Source organism: Equus asinus, chromosome 7 (genome assembly GCF_041296235.1).
Source record: "Equus asinus isolate D_3611 breed Donkey chromosome 7, EquAss-T2T_v2, whole genome shotgun sequence".
In the NCBI taxonomy this organism is placed as follows: Eukaryota; Metazoa; Chordata; class Mammalia; order Perissodactyla; family Equidae; genus Equus; species Equus asinus.
In genome coordinates this window covers 67,405,976-67,427,476 of record NC_091796.1, presented here as the reverse complement: position 1 = coordinate 67,427,476, position 21,501 = coordinate 67,405,976, and the positions used below count along the sequence as shown (strand labels likewise).

At 44.1% G+C, this 21,501-nt stretch overlaps 1 protein-coding gene across 1 annotated transcript in view; it reads right to left on the bottom strand.

Moving 5' to 3' along the window:
• Window positions 1-8,969: 8,969 nt before the first annotated feature.
• The window catches only part of TMEM260 (transmembrane protein 260), a 66,021-nt gene continuing 53,489 nt past the window's right edge, over window positions 8,970-21,501 (bottom strand). Inside the window, exons 13-16 of the mRNA XM_044773639.2 lie at window positions 18,757-18,933; window positions 17,314-17,367; window positions 15,423-15,513; window positions 8,970-11,252 (exon numbers count right to left, since the gene is read on the bottom strand). Of these exons, the coding sequence (XP_044629574.1) occupies window positions 10,998-11,252; window positions 15,423-15,513; window positions 17,314-17,367; window positions 18,757-18,933 (577 nt within the window). The 3' untranslated portion in view covers window positions 8,970-10,997. The remainder of the gene's footprint in view (window positions 11,253-15,422; window positions 15,514-17,313; window positions 17,368-18,756; window positions 18,934-21,501) is intronic.

Genomic DNA, 21,501 nt, shown 5'->3' with positions numbered 1-21,501 from the left:
AATGAAGCTACAAAAACCTGAATCATCTTTGGAAAGAATTAGGGTATTAAGGGTGCTCGCCTTCACTCCTTCTTCTCCTGTAGGGACTGCCTCAAGACAGAAGCCGAACCAGAGGAATGATCCGAGACCAGATCCCGCTGTCTTCAAACCAGGTGTGAGTCCAGTGGCTTTTCGGGGCATTTCCTCCCACAGACCTCTGCTGAGGCTCCGCAAGAGGCTGGAAACAGGGCGTCGGGCCCTTGGAGATGCCCCCCCTCAGTGGACAGCAGCGCAGGAGTCCCTACGCAGGGCCAACGAGGACCACCCACCCTACTGGCGAGGCTGGCTGCAGGCCTGTGGCCTCTGGCCTTAGGGGTCTTGTCTCTTTGATCATTGGTGCGCCCAAGTCGTGAAGCCGCTCTACCTATTGCTCATCTTGAGGCTTAACACAGTAAACAAAGAATGACAAGGAGTAAGAGGGAAAAGGAGTGCTTTGCCCTAAAAAAATTGTTTTAACCCTTTTTGAAATAATTTTAGAATTATAGAAAAGTCGCAAAAATAGTTCAAAGTTCCTGTATACCCTTCACTCAATCTCACCGAATTTAATATCTTACATGACTGGTAGTACAATTATCAAAACCAGGACACTAACATCAGTGCAACACTATTAACTACACTCAGATTTTAATTCTGATTTCACCGGTGTTTCCACTAATACATTTTTTTCTGTGCTAGGGTCCAACCCAGGGTCCCAACTGCCCTTCGTCGTCACGTTTCCTCAGGCCCCTTCGCTCTGGGACCCTCTGTCTTTCCCGACTTTGACACTTTTGAGGAGCACTGGTCAGGCATTTCATAGAGTGTCCCTCAAATTGGGTTCCTGTGACGTTTCCTTGTGGTTAAACTGAAGTTACCCATTTTTGGCAAGAATACCACAGAAGCGCCGATTCCATCTCATTGCTTTGTGGAAGTGGGACCTGTCCTTTTCCAGCAATGAAGCTGGGCAAGGGCACGAGCTGAAGGCCCGGACCGGTCATGCACCCCTGGGAACCCGAGAGCTGGGCACGGAGCCTCGGGCGCGCGGCTCGCCTCGCTCCGGGTCCCTCCTGCCTCGTTCCCGTGGGGGCGGCGGGAGAACGAGGGCATTGCTTCGCTCCAGGCAGACAGCGAGCGCCAGCAGCCCCCCGCCACCGAGGTCCGCGGCCGCGAGGAGGAGCCGAGGGCGGCGCTGTCGTGCAGGCGGCCCGTGGGGACAGAGGGGCGCCCTGAAGGGCGGGCGAGCCGCGGGTCTGCGGGTCTGGCAGCCCTTTGTGTTTCGGCGGGCTCTGGATCACCCGAGAAAGACGCAGGCAGGCCCCGGTGGGAACCGGCTGACTCGTGCTTGGGGGGGCAGACGTTTCTGAGCGCCGTCCCAAGCGGAGGCAGCTTCTATTTCCTCCGCGCGGTTAGACGTGGTGGTGAGAAAGGCCCTGGGGCAGATTTTGAGGACCTCCATTTTGGCTTTCTCCCCCTAGAATGGAAGCTGCGTCGGGGTCAGGCCCTGCTCTGGCTGGCTCCCCTCCCCCTCTCAAAGCCTAGGTCCCGGCCTGGCCCATCGTAGGAGCTCAGAAAATGTTTGGTTAAATGAATACAAAGATAAGTGAGTGAATGGAGTACTCATCCACAAAAATACTGCTGGGCACTCTGCTCATCCCCACCTGGAAACCCACGACCCCGGCCCCAGTGTGGCCTCGGAGCCCAGCAGCGGCCCTGAGCGCCGACTCCAGCCATTCCGTAGGTGCCCGTCCTGCAAGTGCCTGGAGAGGCTGAGCTGGGACAGGGCTGTTCTGTGAGAGGCTCCTGGGACCAAAGGAATCCACCCTGCTCAGGGGAGGTAGAGTCAGACCAAATGTACAGACAGACGGCAAAATCTAAGTTTTGGGAGAGGAGGCAAAGAATGTTGAAGCCGCCTTCCGGGCGGCCGCGGCTCGGGGAACAACGGAAGGAGGCAGGATGGCACGGTGACGGGAGGGCAGGATGGCATGGTGACGGGAGGGGAGGATGGCATGGTGACGGGAGGGGGGATGGCATGGTGACGGGAGGGGAGGATGGCATGGTGACGGGAGGGCAGGATGGCATGATGACGGGAGGGGAGGATGGCATGGTGACGGGAGGGGAGGATGGCATGGTGACGGGAGGGCAGGCTGGCATGGTGACGGGAGGGGAGGATGGCATGGTGACGGGAGGGCAGGATGGCATGATGACGGGAGGGGAGGATGGCATGGTGACGGGAGGGGAGGATGGCATGGTGACGGGAGGGCAGGCTGGCATGGTGACGGGAGGGCAGGATGGTATGGTGACGGGAGGGCAGGATGGCATGGTGACGGGAGGGGGGATGGCATGGTGACGGGAGGGCAGGCTGGCATGGTGACGGGAGGGGAGGATGGCATGGTGACGGGAGGGCAGGATGGCATGGTGACGGGAGGGGAGGATGGCATGGTGACGGGAGGGGGGAATGGCATGGTGACGGGAGGGGAGGATGGCATGGTGACGGGAGGGGAGGATGGCATGGTGACGGGAGGGGGGAATGGCATGGTGACGGGAGGGGAGGATGGCATGGTGACGGGAGGGGGGATGGCATGGTGACGGGAGGGCAGGCTGGCATGGTGACGGGAGGGCAGGCTGGCATGGTGACGGGAGGGGAGGATGGCATGGTGACGGGAGGGGGGAATGGCATGGTGACGGGAGGGGAGGATGGCATGGTGACGGGAGGGGAGGATGGCATGGTGACGGGAGGGGGGAATGGCATGGTGACGGGAGGGGAGGATGGCATGGTGACGGGAGGGGAGGATGGCATGGTGCCGGGAGGGCAGGATGGCATGGTGACGGGAGGGCAGGATGGCATGGTGACGGGAGGGCAGGATGGCATGGAGACAGGTTGCACAGAATGGATTTTCCCCGGGGCGGGGGGCAGTGTGCAATCACAGGTTGAGACGTGTTTCCTTTATTGATGGGACTGATTTCATTTCTTCATCTGCTCAGTGCTTCTTGGTTACTCTTAGAATTGCCGGGTTTCCATATAATTTAAATAACACTATTTATAATTATCACTATAGTTTAAATCGAGTTACTTAAGTTTTCCAGATGCATATTTAGTGAGGACTTTTTAAAACATACAAGAGAGAAGCAAGGCACTAGCAGGCTCTGAATTCTTATTTTACTCGGGTTTAAGAGTAGATGAGAAGTGGTTTTACTGGCATATGAATGAAAACAGCCAGCACTGTGACAGGTGCCACTACCGCGCACTGTTCAATGCACTTTATATGCAGCAACCCATTTCGTCCTTACAGACGCACCCTCAGGTCAGTGTGTTATACGCCGGTTCCACAGAAAAGGAAGCTAACGCACACAGACACTTCCAAGTCATCCGGCTGGCAGGAGGCAGGGCTGGGGTCTAGCTCTAACCACTACATGACCTGGTGCTTCTAGTGCCATCTAGAAGGCCTGTGCTTTCTGGAACAGCCTGTAACCTGGGAACGTGAGTGGAAGAGTTGGGAAGGACTAGGTTTCCGCTCTTTGCTCTTTTAGGACAAAAAGAACACAGCAGGCGCACGTCCCGGCGTGCGCTTCTTCAGGCAGGCAGTGAGAACTGGGGCCGCGCTCCCTGCGGGGCGGCTGGGGAGCGCCTGCAGGAGACTGCACGAGGCAGGAGCCTCAGGGAGCGGGCGAAGGTGTTTGCTCTAGTACTTGTTTATCCTGGAGCATTTTATCAAAACGAACATCGAATCTCCATCTTAGCAAAATTTCAAGCAGGTCACATGCTTCACAGGACAGTATAAGAACAATTATTACGAAATCTCATGGAATTGCTTTAAAACAAAGTTCTGGTTGGTCTGATTCTTGTAAAGTTTCACACGCTTGCTGTGTACAAATTAGCTGACAATATTCAACAGGTTTAGGCTCAGCAGATCATCTGTTTGTTCACAAGGGGGCATGGAAAAGGAAAACGGTGTTGTCTGTTAGCATCAGAAGGAGCCTTTGCCTCACGAGCAATATCAAATTTAGTTACCTCCCAAAAATGAAAGGTCAAATTACTTCCAACTCTGACAGGAAATGCAGGACATTTAGATGGTTTCTGATCACTGAAGCCATTCAATGGATACTGAATGGGATTAGTTGTCATAACAACAACAATAATTATTATTATTGTTATATATTTTTACAAATCACACATATGACTCACATAGTTAAAACTAGACAAAGAGGCCCCCTGCCCTTCTGGACACTGTTAGAAATTTTTCATAGTGTGGCGGAAGCAAACAGGAGGATCGTGAACACTGGCTCTAGGTGGTCTTGGTTTCTGTGAGGAGAAGCCCAACTCCTGAATCGGTGACCTTCCCTGTGGGGCTGGGACACACTTCCTTCTGCAAAACATGGATGTGCTTACATGTTTGAAGCCTGCGTGGGAAGAGAAGGCATGCATAAACTAGCGCAGGCTTTCTCAAGGGAGCGCTCAGTAGCTGATTCAGCTGGAATGTAATTTATGCTAATAAGTTCCTAGATTTCAAAGTGCCTTTTTCTTATCACACTAAAACCTTTTAATTTGGATGTATATTCCTTAGTCTAAGTGGTTAGAGAAATTTTCTGTCAAAAGCCAGAGATACAACTGGCCCTGTCTAAAAAGGAAAGGAAAAAGAAATTATATTTCAGAGGTTTGGAGGAGGGGAAGAAAGATCGATGCATGGCTTTTAAATAATTTCCTAAGACATAGTTCTTGATTTCACACACCACTCACTTCTAGAAAAGTCTACCATAATTTAAGATGGCCACATTACTTGGAGACTTTAATGTGACACGGCGTTGACAGTGAAATGTAGCTGGTTTCATTGAACTGTGCTGCACGAGGCGGAAGTACACCAGACTGAGCCGCGGGCTCAGGTTCTAGTCCCAGCTCTGCCACCACCTAGCTGTGTGACATTAATCAAGTCTCTGACTCACTGTAGGCCTCAGTTTCTTCATTTATCAAACTACATTAGTCATGCTAGTTATACCAGATGATCCCTTACTAACCTTTTTGGTGGCTTTCAAATTTACTTTTTACTGTGACCAACAATAAGTACATTTTATGTTGTGACCCAGCACACATACATTTATAGATTTATTCGTGAATGTTTTAGATGTGTACAAATACACACACAGTGTGAGACATATGTTACACACTCATACATGAAATGAAACTAAAAATTTCTTGAAACCGTACTTACCCTTGCTGCCTCAGATGCGGCACGATAGTTTCCATTTCATCTCATTAACAAAACGCTGGTCAATTTCCACTAAGCTGGCTTCATGACCCAGTTTGACAATCACCGTAACTAGGCACAATCCTGCACCTCGAGGGACTGGCTCCCAGTGACTGCAGGTGACTGCAGAGGTTAATGGTTAAAATTCTGATCATTGAAAGAAAAATATAAAACTGTGTAGGTGCAGGCCCACATATTGAAGGAATAGGCGACAATTTTAGTGAAAAATTGTGACACACTAAATAAAAACAACCACTAAGTACAAGCTCTATCATGGAACTTACCCCTTTTTGTTTTTTTTTAAAAGATTTTGTTTTTCCTTTTTCTCCCCAAAGCCCGCCGGTACATAGTTGTGCATTTTTAGTTGTCGGTCCTTCTAGTTGTGGCATGTGGGAGGCTGTCTCAGCGTGGCCTGTTGAGTAGTGCCATGTCCGCACCCAGGATCCGAACTGGGAAACCCTGGGCCGCCGAAGCAGAGCGCACGAACTTAACCACTCTGCCACGGGGCCGGCCCCATGAACTTACCCGTTTTAAGCTCTGAACTTGATAATAACTGAACTTTGGTTTTTCCTTCTTCTATAAGCAAAACTTTTTTTCAAATTCCTCTCATCTGTTAGACTGGCTTTTGACTCTTCAGTCAAAGGAACCCTAGTGTTTTGATAAATGGATCAGCTTCTCTTTATAAACAACCCCTTTTAAAGTTTCTGTCACTTTTGCTAGAGTATTTTAAAAGAGCCTTTGATTTCTTTTATATTAACTTTTAAAACCACGGTGAATAATAAAACAATTATATAACGTTTTCCTTCCATTTTGAAAACCTATTTTGAGGGAAGATACTAAAGAGTCGTCTAGTCCCTGTATCTTTTACCCGTCCTCAAATCCCCACTGGGCCATCTGTTGCAGTTTTTGAGTTCAAGTCCTGGTGTGCCAGGGTGTTACAGAGATTTCTGTGCCTCAGATGATGCTCGTGGATCCAGGGAATCATCAATATGCAGGGGATTCATTTAGGCTCCATCACACCATAATGCAAGGATGAGAAAACTGGATCTGATTCCCGAGCAGTGTTCCCTTTCTGGCTTTAATCACACATACTTTCGCATATAAGCGACAACCACAGGTTTTAACGGTATTTCCAACAGTTCAACCAGCTAGGGAATATTTCATTTAGATGAGAGAAATCTCAAAATATCTTTTTTAAAAGGTTACATTACAGAATAACCCCCTTTAGGTAATATTTCTAAATAGAAGATGATTATGGTTTGTTTGTATATTTTAAAAAACAGGACATAATCTCCATTCACTAGTTTATAATATATAACATAGAATGAACTTACCAATATAAAGATTGTATTCCTTCCATCATACTTTTCCCCTGGGAACTACTTATACAGATTTATAACCAATTCTAAGCAATTAAAATTGTGAAAGAGTTTTAAATCTGGCTTGTTTCCATTTGTCTTTTATTAGACCTTTGACACCAACCTCATCTGAGGGCAACTATGCACAGAAAGACTGGAGGCCGCTCGTGGGCTCTGGGAGGTTGGGTCACTGGGACAGGAATGTGGCCCAGTTATTTGCCTTTGTGTTCTTGATCTGTATCTTGAAACTTTCTCAGCCTTATCAACTTTTCTAAAATCATCACTGTATCTCCATTGCTGACAAGTAACGCTCATCAATAACGCTTTGGATCTGCGGAAAAGATCCAGATAACTCCACTTACAGGTCAATAATTGCTGCATTGTGTTTACCGTTTTGGAACTTCTCCTCATCTCTCCCCCTCACCTTCGTTTTTTTAGCAATATGACATAAGCTAGTCTTCTTAGTACATACAGTTCCCACCAAATATGTTACACTGTTGAAGAACAAACAGATTTTTTTTTTCTTCAGAAAAACTTCTTTCTTAAGATACATTACTATTAGTTTCCTTTCCGATATCCAGGTAGGCACATTGCGCTATTCCTGAGGCCTTTTTTATACCATCCATGCGATCCAAATCAAACAGACCTTTAGAGGGTACTGACAATGACGTCTTCATTGACTATGATCGCTGCTACAGCTTTAGCTCCCTGTTTGCTCTGTAATACTGTGCCAAGATCTTGGCCTTTAGATGTTCCCAGAATCTCTGGAAACATTACTTATTTGTTTGTGAGTATAAACTTTAGAACATTTTTGCATCCACAACAAAATATGAGATGAACAAAGCAGTGTGGATTGTTTTCTTCAGGGTAGAATTATTTTCTTTACCTAACCATAGGACTTGGAGTCAGCTAGAAGAACAGAATTTTAAGTAATACCCCACATTTGTGCATTTATAAAATATCCCAGAATTAAAACAGAGTAAAAGGATTTGCTGTAACAGGATCTTTTTTTTTAACGTTTGGTATTAAAATTTTTTCTGATTATTAAAAGTATTAACATTTTTAAATTCTGAGGGATATTGTTGGGACCTATGATTAAGGACTCACATTGTTTGACTTTTAAAATATAAATTTAAAACACTGCTTTTCATATCCCTGCCTGGTGACTTAAAGAAATCAGCAGGGTATCATAAAATACTCCTAGTACTCATAATGGCTTTAATTAAATATCATAAAGGCTAACATCATGGTTCTATCATAAGAAAATCCTAAGAATATGGACAGAAATAACTTTTCACAATTTCTATTTGAAAATTTCAAGATAGTATCCTAGTAATTGATTCCCTTCTATTTTGGCTGCATTTTGAATAATAGAACAAAAGTATTTTTTAAATAATGGCCCCTTTGAACAAACAAAGAAAAGAAGAAAGTCAATAACAAGAACCACGCATACCTCCCATCAGGAGAACAGGGCTGGGAGGTTTGTCAGAGAACGCGGGCCACATCCCTGTCTCCACCACCCTGCGGTGTGCACTAGCCTCTGGGCCGGACAGGAGGCCACGGCAGCCTGTGGAGAGGCAGACAGTTTTGCTGGCTCCCACTTGTTCCTCAGGCCAAAGTCCAGGCAGAAGTTGGCCTTATGGGGTTTCTGTCGTCCTGCCAACACACGGCACTCCAGGGACACTCCTAGGAGAAAGCTGGCCAAATCCTGCATCAGAAGTCACCTCCTTCACGTTCTCTTCCATGGCGGGGCTTAGACTACAGGAGACCCCTTCTGCCAGATTTTGTGGTGTTTGTGCACTAGCCAAGGAAAAGTAAGAGAAGGAAAAAGAAAGCAGCTTGTTCAACCTCACAAATTGAAAGGAGAGAATTCTTCAAAGTAGTTGATCTGGGAATGAAGCCCAACATTCCAAAATCTCAGCTCAGTTTGCTATTTTTTCATTTACTCACGGTCTTTAGAAGTTTAAATAATCATGATCCTACCTACTCTGAGCCGTCATATCATTACTTTCTCAAAGAGAGCGTGGTCCAAAGCTATTGTTGCACAAATACAGAACAATTCACGCACCGTTTGACAACAGTCAACACACAAAGCATATTCAGACATATTATGTAGCGTCACAGTATACACAAATTTGAAAAGCAGATACTCTCAAAAAAAGGCCTTTACTGGCCATTCTTAAAGCCGTAAACAGGAAATATTACTTCTAATAAGGTTCCTCCAATACCACATGTATGTGTAGATGCTCAAATGAATATTTACATGCATACACGTGGATGTTCAGAAACAGACGTGACGTCTCACACATGCACGCAGTCTCCTTTCTGAACCAATAAAGACAGCACATTTTCCAGGGAATGTTTATTTGAATTTTATTGTACTTTTTTTTTAAGCGGAAATCATAATCTTACATAATTTCTTTCAAATGGATAAACTTAGACAATTTATCAATGCTTCCTTAAATTTTTACACCACACTGAACTCCAACAGGTTTTTGTTTTAAGGTAAACCAGGTTTTTGGTTCTTCCCTGTGGAGAAGTTACTTTCAAGTCAGTGAAAGTTCTTGGCCCATGATTAAAAGTCTTTGCCAATTAGTACTCAACAACTTCAATTCATTTTTTTCTGGTTCAAGATGAGTAGGAGCCTAATAAGGCTGTGATAAAAGGGCAAAAGGCACTGAGAGCCAAAAGCGGATTAATGAGCTCCTCCATTTATTTGTCTTCCTAACAGCTGAACTGTTACAACTATTGACACTCTTCAAAAGGTCCCGCTCTGAACCCCGTCCAGGCACTGCAGGCTCCAGTGGACATCTTCAAACCCAGAGAATGCGGGGCAAGGGCTTCCCCTGTGTGATGCCAAAACCAACAAAGCCCCACGGATCAGGTAATGAAACTTCAGCTTTTCCCCTTTGAGATTTATTTACTGGCAGCTGACAAGGGGCAAATTCAGCTCGAATTGTGCAGTCAAGGCCCTGTCAAGCTTTTCGAGGCACCCTTGTCTTGAAGCACCTTCATGACTGGCATTTCACTCAAAAGCCCTCGGCACTGGTCCTTAACAGCTTATGACATCACAAAGGACACTCCAGACAGATGCCTACATGGCATCCTGCAGCATTTTTAAAAGAGAATTAGTGGTTTTAATTATGGTCGTAGTATGAAAGGGAACCATGCAAGCTCCACAGGAGACCTTTGATCAGACCCTTTTGCTAGTACAATGCCACGGAACTGTGACTATTCCTGGTAAGGGGCCTTTTCTTGCTGAATGACTCACCAGTGATCTTTGAATGCAGACAGGCTTCTACCCCTCCCTCTTCATTAGTGAGCATTTCTATACAGTGCTTGGAGTCTAGGAGCTCCGCAACTGGGCGAAAGAATCCCCACCGATTCTGCCCTTTCCTTAGGAAGTGCTGAAGCACTCAGACTGACTTTATTCATTAAAACAAGTTGCTATTAATTAACTGTCATAATAAAATAAAGAACTGTTATTTGCATTTCTTACTATGTTCTCTTTAGTAATATGTATAAAAGATGCTTGTAACAGAAATGAATTCATTGAACCACTTCCCCGTCCCCTCCCCCCAATCTCCACCGTTTTTTTTCCTTTTGGCAGCAGGAGCTGCCTAATTATTGGGCCAAGATTTATGAGCCCAAATAGAAGTAAAACACAAATATAAAATTAATTAAGGAAATACAAAATCCTTTTTACTTGCCAATCAGTTTATGCAACTGAGAAAAAAGCAAACAACAAATTAGCTTTAGGTTTTAGTGATTTCAGAGAATTATCTAAGACAATCAAATATATACCTCAACTTTTTTTCAAAGTATCACCCAGTTGTGTTTAGCTTGAAGTGTGAGATTATGTAACAACCACAGACACAAGAGGGAAAAAAAAAGAAAAAGAAGCATTCTAACTTGAAGCATAACAAGATTCAGTCTCAAAAAAAAAAAAAGATTTCACTTTTGGGAAATAGAGAGTGTCTTTGGTCTGGTATTAACGTTTTCAGAATTTAACCTTCAAAACCAATGCCAATAATCAGGGCCCTGTGAAGACTCGCAGTTGATATTTTAAGTGTATGAAAATAGTTCATTCTCTTCTAGAATCTAATCAAGCATAGTCATTTGGTGGAAGACTGTGGAGGTGGGAAGATTTTTTGAAAGCTTCTCACTGAAATGCTAGTTTGGTAACGTGGGATAAACAGAACTTGCATTAACAGCACATCTCAGTCACTAAACCCCCCGTTAAACAGTGCTGCTGCACCACGTTACTTTTATTTAGGAGGTGACTTAGTCTTCAATTTTTATACGGTTTCTGTTCTTGGATGAAAGTGTTCGGACTTCAGAATTTTGATGCTGAATGAGGAGCGGGTTCTCACGTTTTGCTGTCTTAGACATTTTTTGTATTTCTCAGACTTTGCAGTTCTTTTCTCAGGTGCTTCAGAGCAACTAAAATAGCAGCGAGCTGCGGGTCATTCCGCGCTTTCTGAGTGTAGAGGCGGAAATGTCTGATGGTTTCCGATAACAAGACTTCAGGGTCTGCACCTCCTTCCCGAAGGCGCAGCAGCCGCTCACAGGCGATGGCATAGTTCTTGTGCCAGTTCACTGGGTGTTCCTTTTGTAAGTAGACAATCTCCTTGTAAAGCTGGAAAACAGCAAAAATGTTGGTATTCCCTTGTTATTCCTTGACTTTTTTTCAAAAAACAGAGAAATTAATAACATAAGAAAAAAATCAAAGCAGCCTACAGTAAAAATCTAATGGTTACTAGGCCATGCAGAAAATGCAAAGACGTTGCTGTAATTATTGCAGTAGCAGGAGGCAAGGACGCTTCATCTAAAACTGCTTCTGGAGTTTTCAGATGTTGCAGAGGGAACCTAAGACACACTGTGTCAGGACAAAATGCTCCTCCTCCAGAAAGATGCTCTGGAGAGGGATTTAGTTCTAATCAGGGAAAGCTGTTTATCAACAGGCCGAAAAGTTGAAACTCTAAATTTAGCTGTTGGGGAAAAAAATAGCTTTCTTTAAAAACTGCATGGAAAAAGAAGTTTAAGGAATTTAAATTCTGTCCCTCATTTTTACATAAATTTCTCTCTACATTAAAAAGAACAGTAATAACAATAGCAACAATAAAACAATTTAAACACACCCAGCATCGAGTAGGCTGGGCATAACAGAATGTAAGAGACATCCTTAAAGTGAGATTTTGAAAATCTTCACAGTAACCTACAATTATAATTTTCATAGTTATAAGTTTGCCCACAGGAATTCAGAATTTTGTTTTTCAATATCAGAGATAATACTAACTGGAAAGAGTTAGAATTTTTCTTTCTTTTTTTTTGGCGAGGAAGATTTGCCTTGTGCTAACATCCATTGCCAATCTTCCTTTTTTAGCTCCAGGAAGATTGTCCCTGAGCTTACATCTGCACCAGTCTTCCTCCACTTTATATGTGGGATGCTGCCACAGCATGGCTGACAAGTGGAGTAGGTCTGCACCTAGGATCCAAACCTGCAAACCCCGGACCACCAAAGCAGAGCGCATGGAACTTCTAACCAGTCGGCCATGGGGCTGGCCCCATGAGTTAGAATTTTTGATACTGATTTTTCCAGAGGAACATTTAACAAATAAACAAAAAAGAAGAACGAATCTGCAAAATGGAATATTACCCTTGCTTACTTGGGAATTTCACAGCCTTCCTGGGGATTATCAATTGAAGGGCGACTCACAGGATCTTGAATCTCCCATGGCCCCACGAGAGCACAGAGCAAGCAGTGGTGCCTTCTCCAGGACAAGTGCCCTCCGGATGAGAACTGTACTCACCACGTCATTTGGGTGACAGGCAGCCAGTCACATTCTCTATTTCCCCAACCCCTACTCCACAGCAGACAAATGCATATCCAACCTATTTCAAAATAGCATCCCATGAAAAAGTCCCCACCCTGTGTCTGACATGCCATTTTGATCTGTAACGACCCTTAGTCTTCAAGGTGCCTTTTAAAGCAATTTTCCCCTTAGTTTCCTTCACTCCATAAAATAGGAAAGAGTCACCTCATGCTTTCACATACATCAAAGCTACTGACAGCCTCCTGCCCTTTTATTTTCTTGGTAAAATAGTCAAAGTTCTCTACCTTTCCTCAGTCTTTTTTCCTTGGTCCGCTGTTTCTCTTGCTGAGCCTCCCTTGGACGAGGGACATGTGTGAGTGCGTGCACACTGCCGACACAGAGGGGTACTCAGGAGCTGCTCAGCTTCCCTACTTTCCTGAGTTTTCAAAATCCTGTTAAGGTTTTGGCGTTCAAAACAGATGCCAGCACTTCAGTGAGCATTTCCCAAATGGCTCAGGACAAAGAGAGGCTCCTCCCGACCTCTCGCTGTAGTCTTCAGGCACTAGAACCAGCAGACTGCCCTTGCAAGGACGCTGTTACTGATGCATCACCGGCACGCTCTGACGGCCTGTCAAGCCACGTGAGCCGCAGCTTGAGAGGCCAGTCGTTTCTCATCACGTGAGTTATATTTCTTCCTGTGTGTGTGTTACTGTGACAGTAGTCTTGGTGGACTATATTCTATTTATTGGGGACATCTTTAACTTATCACATGTATCCTAAAGCTGACAGGGATACTCCCTGCGTCCCCACTACACCTGAACTTAATGTTCTGTACAAGCTATGGAGCGGGATAATGGAAACAGTAACAAAAATATCTCTCACCTCTAAAAAATAATGTTCTTGAAAAACCGGTACTGGGGGGTAGATTTGTGTGGACCCATCAAGTATTTGGCCTCGTTTGTCTTGCAAACAATGTCAGACATCTGGAGATGTACGCACAGGAGACACCCATAGAGTGTGCTGCAGACTGGCGTTCACAGAGAAGATTAAAGCTCACAAGCCCAAAGGGACAATAATTCAGGAATTAGCTTCCGTAGTGGCCTCACAGCTGACCGTGGAACACATTACTGATGAGAGTATGTCATAGCAGTAAGTCTCAGATTTCTCCCAAATACATACTTGTTTTTCACAGGATCAGAGATAAATAGGACGTGATATGACCAGGATATGAGAGATATTCTATAAAGTTTAAAGCTCACGCTTTTTAAAGAAAAATTCACCAGCTGGAACGGTTACTTGACTCATAGTTTGACGATCAATGGCGGAGGCCTTGAACCCGGACCTCTCGACTGCCAGACAGAACTCCAGCATGCTGCCTCCTGTCGTTAGTTGCTTGCTGCCCTCGAGGGCGGGCGCCTTGGAGGGCCCTGCCTTGTCCCTGTGGCTTCCTCCTTACAGCCTGTCCTCCTTCCCCCACTCTCTCACGACGCTGCGCCACCACTTGTCTGGCTAGCCCCTTCTGATCATTTAGGATGCCGCTCCAGTGACATCTCCTCTGGAAGCCTCCCCCTCAGCACTCCCCTCTCCAGGAGGGTGTCCCCAGGCACAGCTCTCTGCAGACTCTCCTCCAGTCACAAGCCTGAGCTGAACTGAGCACTTTATCTTCTGTCTCCCTCCCTCACCTGCTGCCTCTTCGATAGCAGGGGCAATGCTCGATTGTCTCCACCACAATACTGGGTACAGACTGGGTGGTCAATCAGTGCTCTGTGAGTGAATGAATAAATGAATAAACAATAAACCAATGATCACAAAATTTAGGAGTAAAACCAGTCATCCTGATTGGACATCATGCTATTTTGACTTAGCACCAAACAAGTGCCCAGGCTGAGCAGATCCACAGCAGCCTCAAGAGAGCAGGAATACCTCCTCCACTCACACAGCCAGCCCCTGGGCTCTGCTCTCACTGGTTCCTTGCCAGGACGTCTGTCTCCTACAGAGCAGGCTCCAAGACTCTCCCTGAAGGTGTCTGAAGAGTCTGGTGCTCAAATCGCAGGAGAGCAGGCACTTGTTCAAGCAGAGCTGCGGCAAGCCTCTGCTCACACCCGACTCCATCGGAGGCCTGGCTGCGCAAGAGCTCAGTCTGCCTGGTCTCAGTCTAGTCGGCTTCCTGGGCCACAGTTAGAAGACAGCACCACTGTCCAAGACCCTTGAGGTTTCCCATGAAATCTCAACCAGCTATGGCCCCATCACCACAGGGCAGCCAGGGCCATGACTTCTGCAGAGAAGGCAACCTGTCAGACTTGGCTTTTTTTAATAAAGCTGATATTTATAAAGGCTATTGCTGTTGTAACAAATAACTACAAATGTAGTGGCTTAAAACAATATAAATTTATTGTCTTACACTTCTGGCGTCATAAAATCAAAGTCTTTGCAGAACTAACAGGGCTGTGTTCCTTCTTGAGGCTCTAGGATCTGTTTCTTTGCCCTTTCCGTCTCCAGAGGCTGCCTGCACTGCCCAAGTTGTGACCCCTCCGCCATCTTCCAGGCCAGCTGTGCAGCACCTTCAGATCTTCCTCTCTGACCTCTGCTTGCATCGTCGCATCTTTGACTCTGACCTTCCTGCCTCCTTCTTAGAAGGACCTTTGTGATTACATTGGGCCCACCTGGATAATTTAGGATAATCTCCCCACCTCAGGTTCCTTAAGTTAATCACATCTGCAACGTCCCCTTCGCCATGTAAGGTCATCTATTCACAGGTTCTGGAAATTTGGACATGGACATCTTTAGGGGGACCATTATTTGCTGACCACAGCCATTTACTTTAGACATTATTTGTGATAAATATGAGTATTTTTCCACTTATAATGCTTTATAATGCCAAATAAATCTGGAAACAAACAAAAAATTCTACTGTGATATACCCTCTCTCCATCCCAAAGAATCACCCCCACCCTCCTGCCCAATATGACGATATACATAAAAGCATAACCTACGGTGTAGGCCTGAGTGTAGAGCTGGGCTTTCACATCGGAAGGCACACTTGCCGTTTCTGCCAGGTTAAAGATGAAGAACGGTGTTTTCATCCTGGGATTGGGGATGGGTGGGAACCTCTATTAGAATCATGTCAATTTCACAGTCAAAGCTAAATCTGCCAGACCTTCCCATTGATAAGGAACATACAAAACCCTTTATTATATTATTTTTCCTTCTCTCATATTCATAGACCTTTACTCTGAACCAGTAGCAACCCCTGCTTCCCCCACTGCAAGACACTGCATTCACACTGACTGTCAAATCTCTTAGAAAAAAGCTTATGTTCCTCATGACTACTGGACACTGTTTTTCCTCCAGATGTGCATTATTGTTATGCAAGAGCATCTGGGGAGGGGAAGACTTGCTGAGTTGGTCAGCACAAACCTGAAGGTGCCCATTGCAACGGCTCATGCCATGTGTGACCAGTTCTTCAAAGGTGGCTGGGCTCTTTGACCACATGAACTCATCCAAATTGTATTCAGCACACCAATTAAATCAATACCTGCCCAAATAATGACCTGCTTTCTTCTTTATGTGATTTCTCCCCCAGCTTTCCCGCATTCAATCACAGTGAAGAATTGTGCAAACATATGGTATATCTTTGATCCATTCTTCAAAGCAAGTATTTGTCCCTGTAACTAGACTAATAACTTGTAATATGCTGTTGTTTGACTTTTTAAAAGGCACTACTGCAAAAACTATGCTATATTTATTTTTATAATTGCTATTTTGGAGCTGTATTTCTCGACAACTTTTTACAAACCTCTTTAAACTTAAGCAAGCCCTTTATACCATAACTCAATTCTTGGTGCAAAGCTCAGTCCCCAGCCCAGCATGGGCATCAATACATTTTTGCTGACGGAAGTCCTTCATAAGGAATTGGTACCTCTGTCTGTATCAGTGAGGACATTTACATTAATATTTAGGCCAAAGGCTGTTAGTGTTAGATATTTTGATTCTTTTTTATTTTATTTTATTTTATTTTAAAGATTTTATTCTTTTCCTTTTTCTCCCCAAAGCCCCCTGGTACATAGTGATATATTTTACTTGTGAGTCCTTCTAGATGTGGCATGTGGGACGCTGCCTCAGCGTGGTTTGATGAGCAGTGCCATGTCTGCGCCCAGGATTCGAACTGACGAAACACTGGGCCGCCTGCAGCAGAGCGCGTGAACTTAACCATTCGGCCACAGGGCCAGCCCCTATTTTGATTCTTTTAACAGAATGACAGGAACCAAGAAAATCAACAGCATCAACATGAAGTGTTCTGTACAGGAACATAGAGAAGCATAGCATCCAGCATGTTAACAGGCACATCTCTTTTCATACGTCTGCCTGCTCCATTAGACTGAGCTCCCTGAGAGTGGGAACTGCGCCATATTCACGTGTCGCTCCCACGCCTAGCACAGTGGCTGGCCTCTAGTAAGTCTTCAACAAGGGCTTAAATAGTTAACTAGCACATGACACACGGAGCCAGGGTCCTCATTGCCTTCTCCTCACTCAGGTGCCCTCACTTTGTTTTAGCTGAAGCAGGAGCGCACAGGAGTTACAAGTGCTCCAGAGTCAGACAGCTGTGGGTTCTGATAGCTTGTGGCCTTGGACAGGTAACCTCTCCACCTTCAGTTTGTTCTTTTGTAAAATGGGGATGATAATAACTTTTTCACAGGGTTTTGTGAGGATGAAATGAGATCATGCATGTATAACGATTAGTACTATGCCTCAAAGAAAATAATTGATCATAAATGTTATTTTTATTATCACCACTTGCCCCTACTCCCAAAATAGAAAGTGCCACAGGCGACCTCTCTGCTATATTAAAAACAGACTGCAAACATAAAAATGTAGATTAGTCACCTTGCCTGCCACATCTCCTCATTGGCCACAGACTCCCAAGAAGAAGAATCAAACCTGTAGTTACAAGAAAACGACAACATTTTTCTGTCAGCTACATTTATTGCTATAGACATGTAATCCTGGTTTTATAATCTTGCAAGGCCAATACAATATGCTGGATCTTGAAGTACTGATAGGAAACAAAATAATAAACTTACTCTTCCAGAAAAGTTCAATTGTTAGGAATTTGGGGTTTTGGTAAATGTGTTCTTAATTTGCATAATGAGCCCCAGTGCCTCATGGGAGCAAACAAAGGACTAGTGGGAAGAGGCTGGAGGCATGTGGGGAGCAGCTGTTCCTTAGAACCGTCAGCTGGGCCGTGGTGCAGGGCTAAGGCCTGGGTCACCCTATGGACACAGCTAAGAGCCAACGGGTTGTGAAGCAAAGTGATAAACCTGAAGAGAGGGGACTCCTGGCTTTGAGAAATCATTGTGGGAGCTAGGAAGCTGCTTAAAGAACACTGGCTAAACCATTTACTGGCTTTTTCTTTCTCTTAATTAAAAGTTCTCATTACTTATCTATTTTGACAGAATGGAGATAACGAGTGATGCTGTGTCCCTGAACTGCTGTTGGCTGCGTGGAGGATGGGTGATTTGCTAACTCTGCCCAGACGGCCACAGAGCGCTCTGATGGGGACCTACTTCTCCACCTCTAGCTGGTGCACAGCAGTGCGCTCTGTTTGCTCTCATTGATTCAAAAAGCCTTCGTAGCATTTGTTCATATGGTCTTGCCTGTTGTTCTTGAATTATAAGCAATGATTATCTAATCTTTAAATAACTCCTAATTTTAAAAATAGGCAATAGAAGTACATTTCTTTAGATGATGACTCATTCTCCATATGGGGAAGTGTCAGCTTTACATAGAAATGCTTCAAGAAGACTAATCATGCCCAAAACAGCATAACCAGGCTGATGACAAACAACTGTGAGGAAAAGTTACTCAAGTCCCAGTCTTCCCTATAGAGCAGTTAACTGTCATTCTCGAAGAAAGAGACACATGGCAAGTTTATACAAGTGAAAACTATCATGGGCAACAGGGCGCCTTTTAAAGCGTTTCTGCAGTTCACGAATCTCTTCCACCTTCAGGGTAGGAGATACAGGGTGGGGACGACATCGCATTGCAAGAGCTGGAGTGGAGGTCGCATGCATCTAACTGTTGTGGTGCCCGCAACCACAGCCTCCCTTCCCTCCCATCTTCTCACGGTTCTTCAAACACGAAGACAAGAAATACATGTCCTCTTTCTCTATTATGATACTCTGTGGGAAGCAAATAACAATACTAACAGCTAATAAAAAACAAAACAAAAAATACCAAAAGAAATTAAAAGGCACTTCAAAATTTAGTAAGTTTTTGAGGCACACAAAGCTGCTGTACTCTGATGAAAAATCTAAGTGCTCTTTGTACCTTCCATATTCTTCAGTCCAGTTGTAGATGTTTCTCGTAAGTCGAATCCATTCCTCAGGGTTGAATACAATCTCTGAAGGAACTAGTTTGTCACAAGAACCCCATGGCCACAGCGAAAAGTTCTTTTTCCAGGTTGGGTCACCTTCATGAATTCCTATGCAAACAAATGTTTCTTTTCTATTGAAAACAGAAAAACAAATGTTTTTAACTTAAAGTTCTAAATGTTAAATAAATACAACTCATGAGGGGTCATTTTTGACTCCTTAACCTTGGTTACCAATAAACCATTTGAAAACATTTTGGTTTATTTAAATCTTTCCCAAATAGACTGTTTGAAATTTATATTCATGTAAAAAAGCTGTTTTAGGGGATTGATAAGAAGCGCACAGACATAAATGATAAAAGCTGCCTGTTTGTAACATTAATTACTCCGGGACAGGTGCTGTTATAATACAAACTTCTGTGGTCCTGTCTCATGTGTATTCATATTATTTGACACCTTTTAAGTCAGCATTGTGTCCCTACTTAGAAGTAGTCTTTCTCAAATTCCCATTGCACTTTATTTTTTTATCTCTTCTTTCATTATTTTATTGTACTTATTCTTTGCATTATAAGTCTTTCTGAGTAGCCCAGAAGCATCCTGAGGATAGGCACTCTCTCTTTGAATTAACTGAATCACACATAACATGATGAATAGCTAATACACAGTATTTGCTAAGTAAAATTAATTAGATTTGAATCACTATTAAGAGCTTCAAATCTTGTAAAAATCAGTAATAGAAATAGTTTGAATAAGCTTGGTTCAAAAACATTATAATTGAATAGTTCTATTCCAATTTGTGGTGTACGCCTTAATAGCTATTATTAAGTAGGGGAAAAAAGTACATTAGGAGAAATTACTTGAAAATAAAAAACTTTATGAACTTTACAAGACACTTCTGGCTTAGACTTTAGATGTTTTCCACCATTTATTATCTCCATGATTTTGGGAAAATGACCTAACTACTTGTGTCTAGTCTCCTCATCGGTGAAATGGGTATAACTATCTTTCAGAGCTGGTTGAGATTAGATGTGACAACTGATAAAAGCACAGTCTTAAACTATAACAGAGTCCTGGCTCTAGGGAAGATGGAGGAGGCACATTCTGCTCTGTCTCCCACCGCATGCAACTATAATTCCTGGACAGAAAACATGGGACAGCTATCCGAGGACTCTGAAAACTAAATGGTAGAAAGAAGGTTGGGGGAAGAAACCAGAAGTCTAAGTTCTACCAACTCTGCGGTGAGTTCACCAATTTTTCCCTCCCAGTGTTACCTGGCCTGGACTCAAAGGAAGCCTGAAGCCCAGAAGTACACATCAAGTGAGGAAAAAAAGAGCTCCAAGAAAAGCCCTTTTTTTCTAGCCCAAGGAACAGGAAAGGGAACTCTTAAGGGTTGGAGAAGGCAGAGGAAATCCTCTGGATCGTTTTCCCTTCTCTCCTTCCCCAGGCAACAGGCAATAATACCGTGCCATCAGCAGGGGCCACAGCACAGCGATGGCAGGTGCAGCTGGGCAGGTTCCTACAACTCTGAGGGAAGAACTCTTCTCTCTAATCAGAGCAGCTGTAGTTCCAAGAGCAGGGGGCAAATCCCCATCACTCTTTGCCTCTTTCAGTCTTCCCAGAGCCTGGCCCCAGATGTAGACAGTCGCAGGAATTGCATGGCAAAAGAGGGAAATTAAAGCCCGGGGAGCTGGAAAATACTGGGGTGAACACAGAAAGGATGGTGATCAAGAGAGCAGTCCCATAAAGTTGTGTATGAACTCCTGGATTATCTCTGAGCTCAGCATGCACGGATCTGACCTTAAACAGGGTTTGAGAAATGAGCCACAGGGCAGACCACCACCCAGGTCCCAGACTGGGTACTGGGTAGCACACAGAAGGGATTAATCTAGATAGCACTATAAATCCTTTGAAAACAGAACTGACATTAGAACCACAGTTCACAGAAGGAAGGTCAGAACTTGCAACCTGAAATTAACCTCGCTGGTGGCCTGATAAACAAACAAACAAAGTTAACATTCTCCTTAGAATTTAAATAAGACTCAACTATTAAAAACGTCCAGGATACAATCCAAAATTACTCAGCATATAAAAAACCAGGAAAATTTCAACTCACAACGGAAGACATAATCAAGAGATATCAATTCCAAGATGACACAGATGCTGGAATTGTCAGACAAAAACTTTAAAATAGCTGTTATGACCATGCACCAAGAAGTAAGGGCAAATACTCTTGAAATAAATGGAAAGATAGAAAATCTCAACCACGAAATTGAAGATATAAAGAGGAACCAAATGGAAATTATGGACTTGAAAAATATAATGACTGAAATTGAAAATTCACTGGGTGGGCTTAATATGATTTTAGAAAGTGTGTGTATCATGAACTTGAAGATAGAGCAACAGAAATTATACAATTTAAACAGAGATAAAAAAGATTGAAAAAAATGTACAGACTCTCAGGCACCTGTGGGACAATACTTAAAGGCCTAACATTCATGTCATCAGAATCCCAGAAGGAGAAAAGAAAGAATGTGGAGCAGAAAAAAATATTTGAAGGAATAACATCTGAATAGCTCCCAAATTATGTGAAAGACATAATCTTACAGATTAAAAAAACTCACTGAACCCTAAACAGGCTAAACGCAAAGAAATTCATGCCTAGACACATCATAATCAAACTGCTGAAAACTGAAGACAAATAA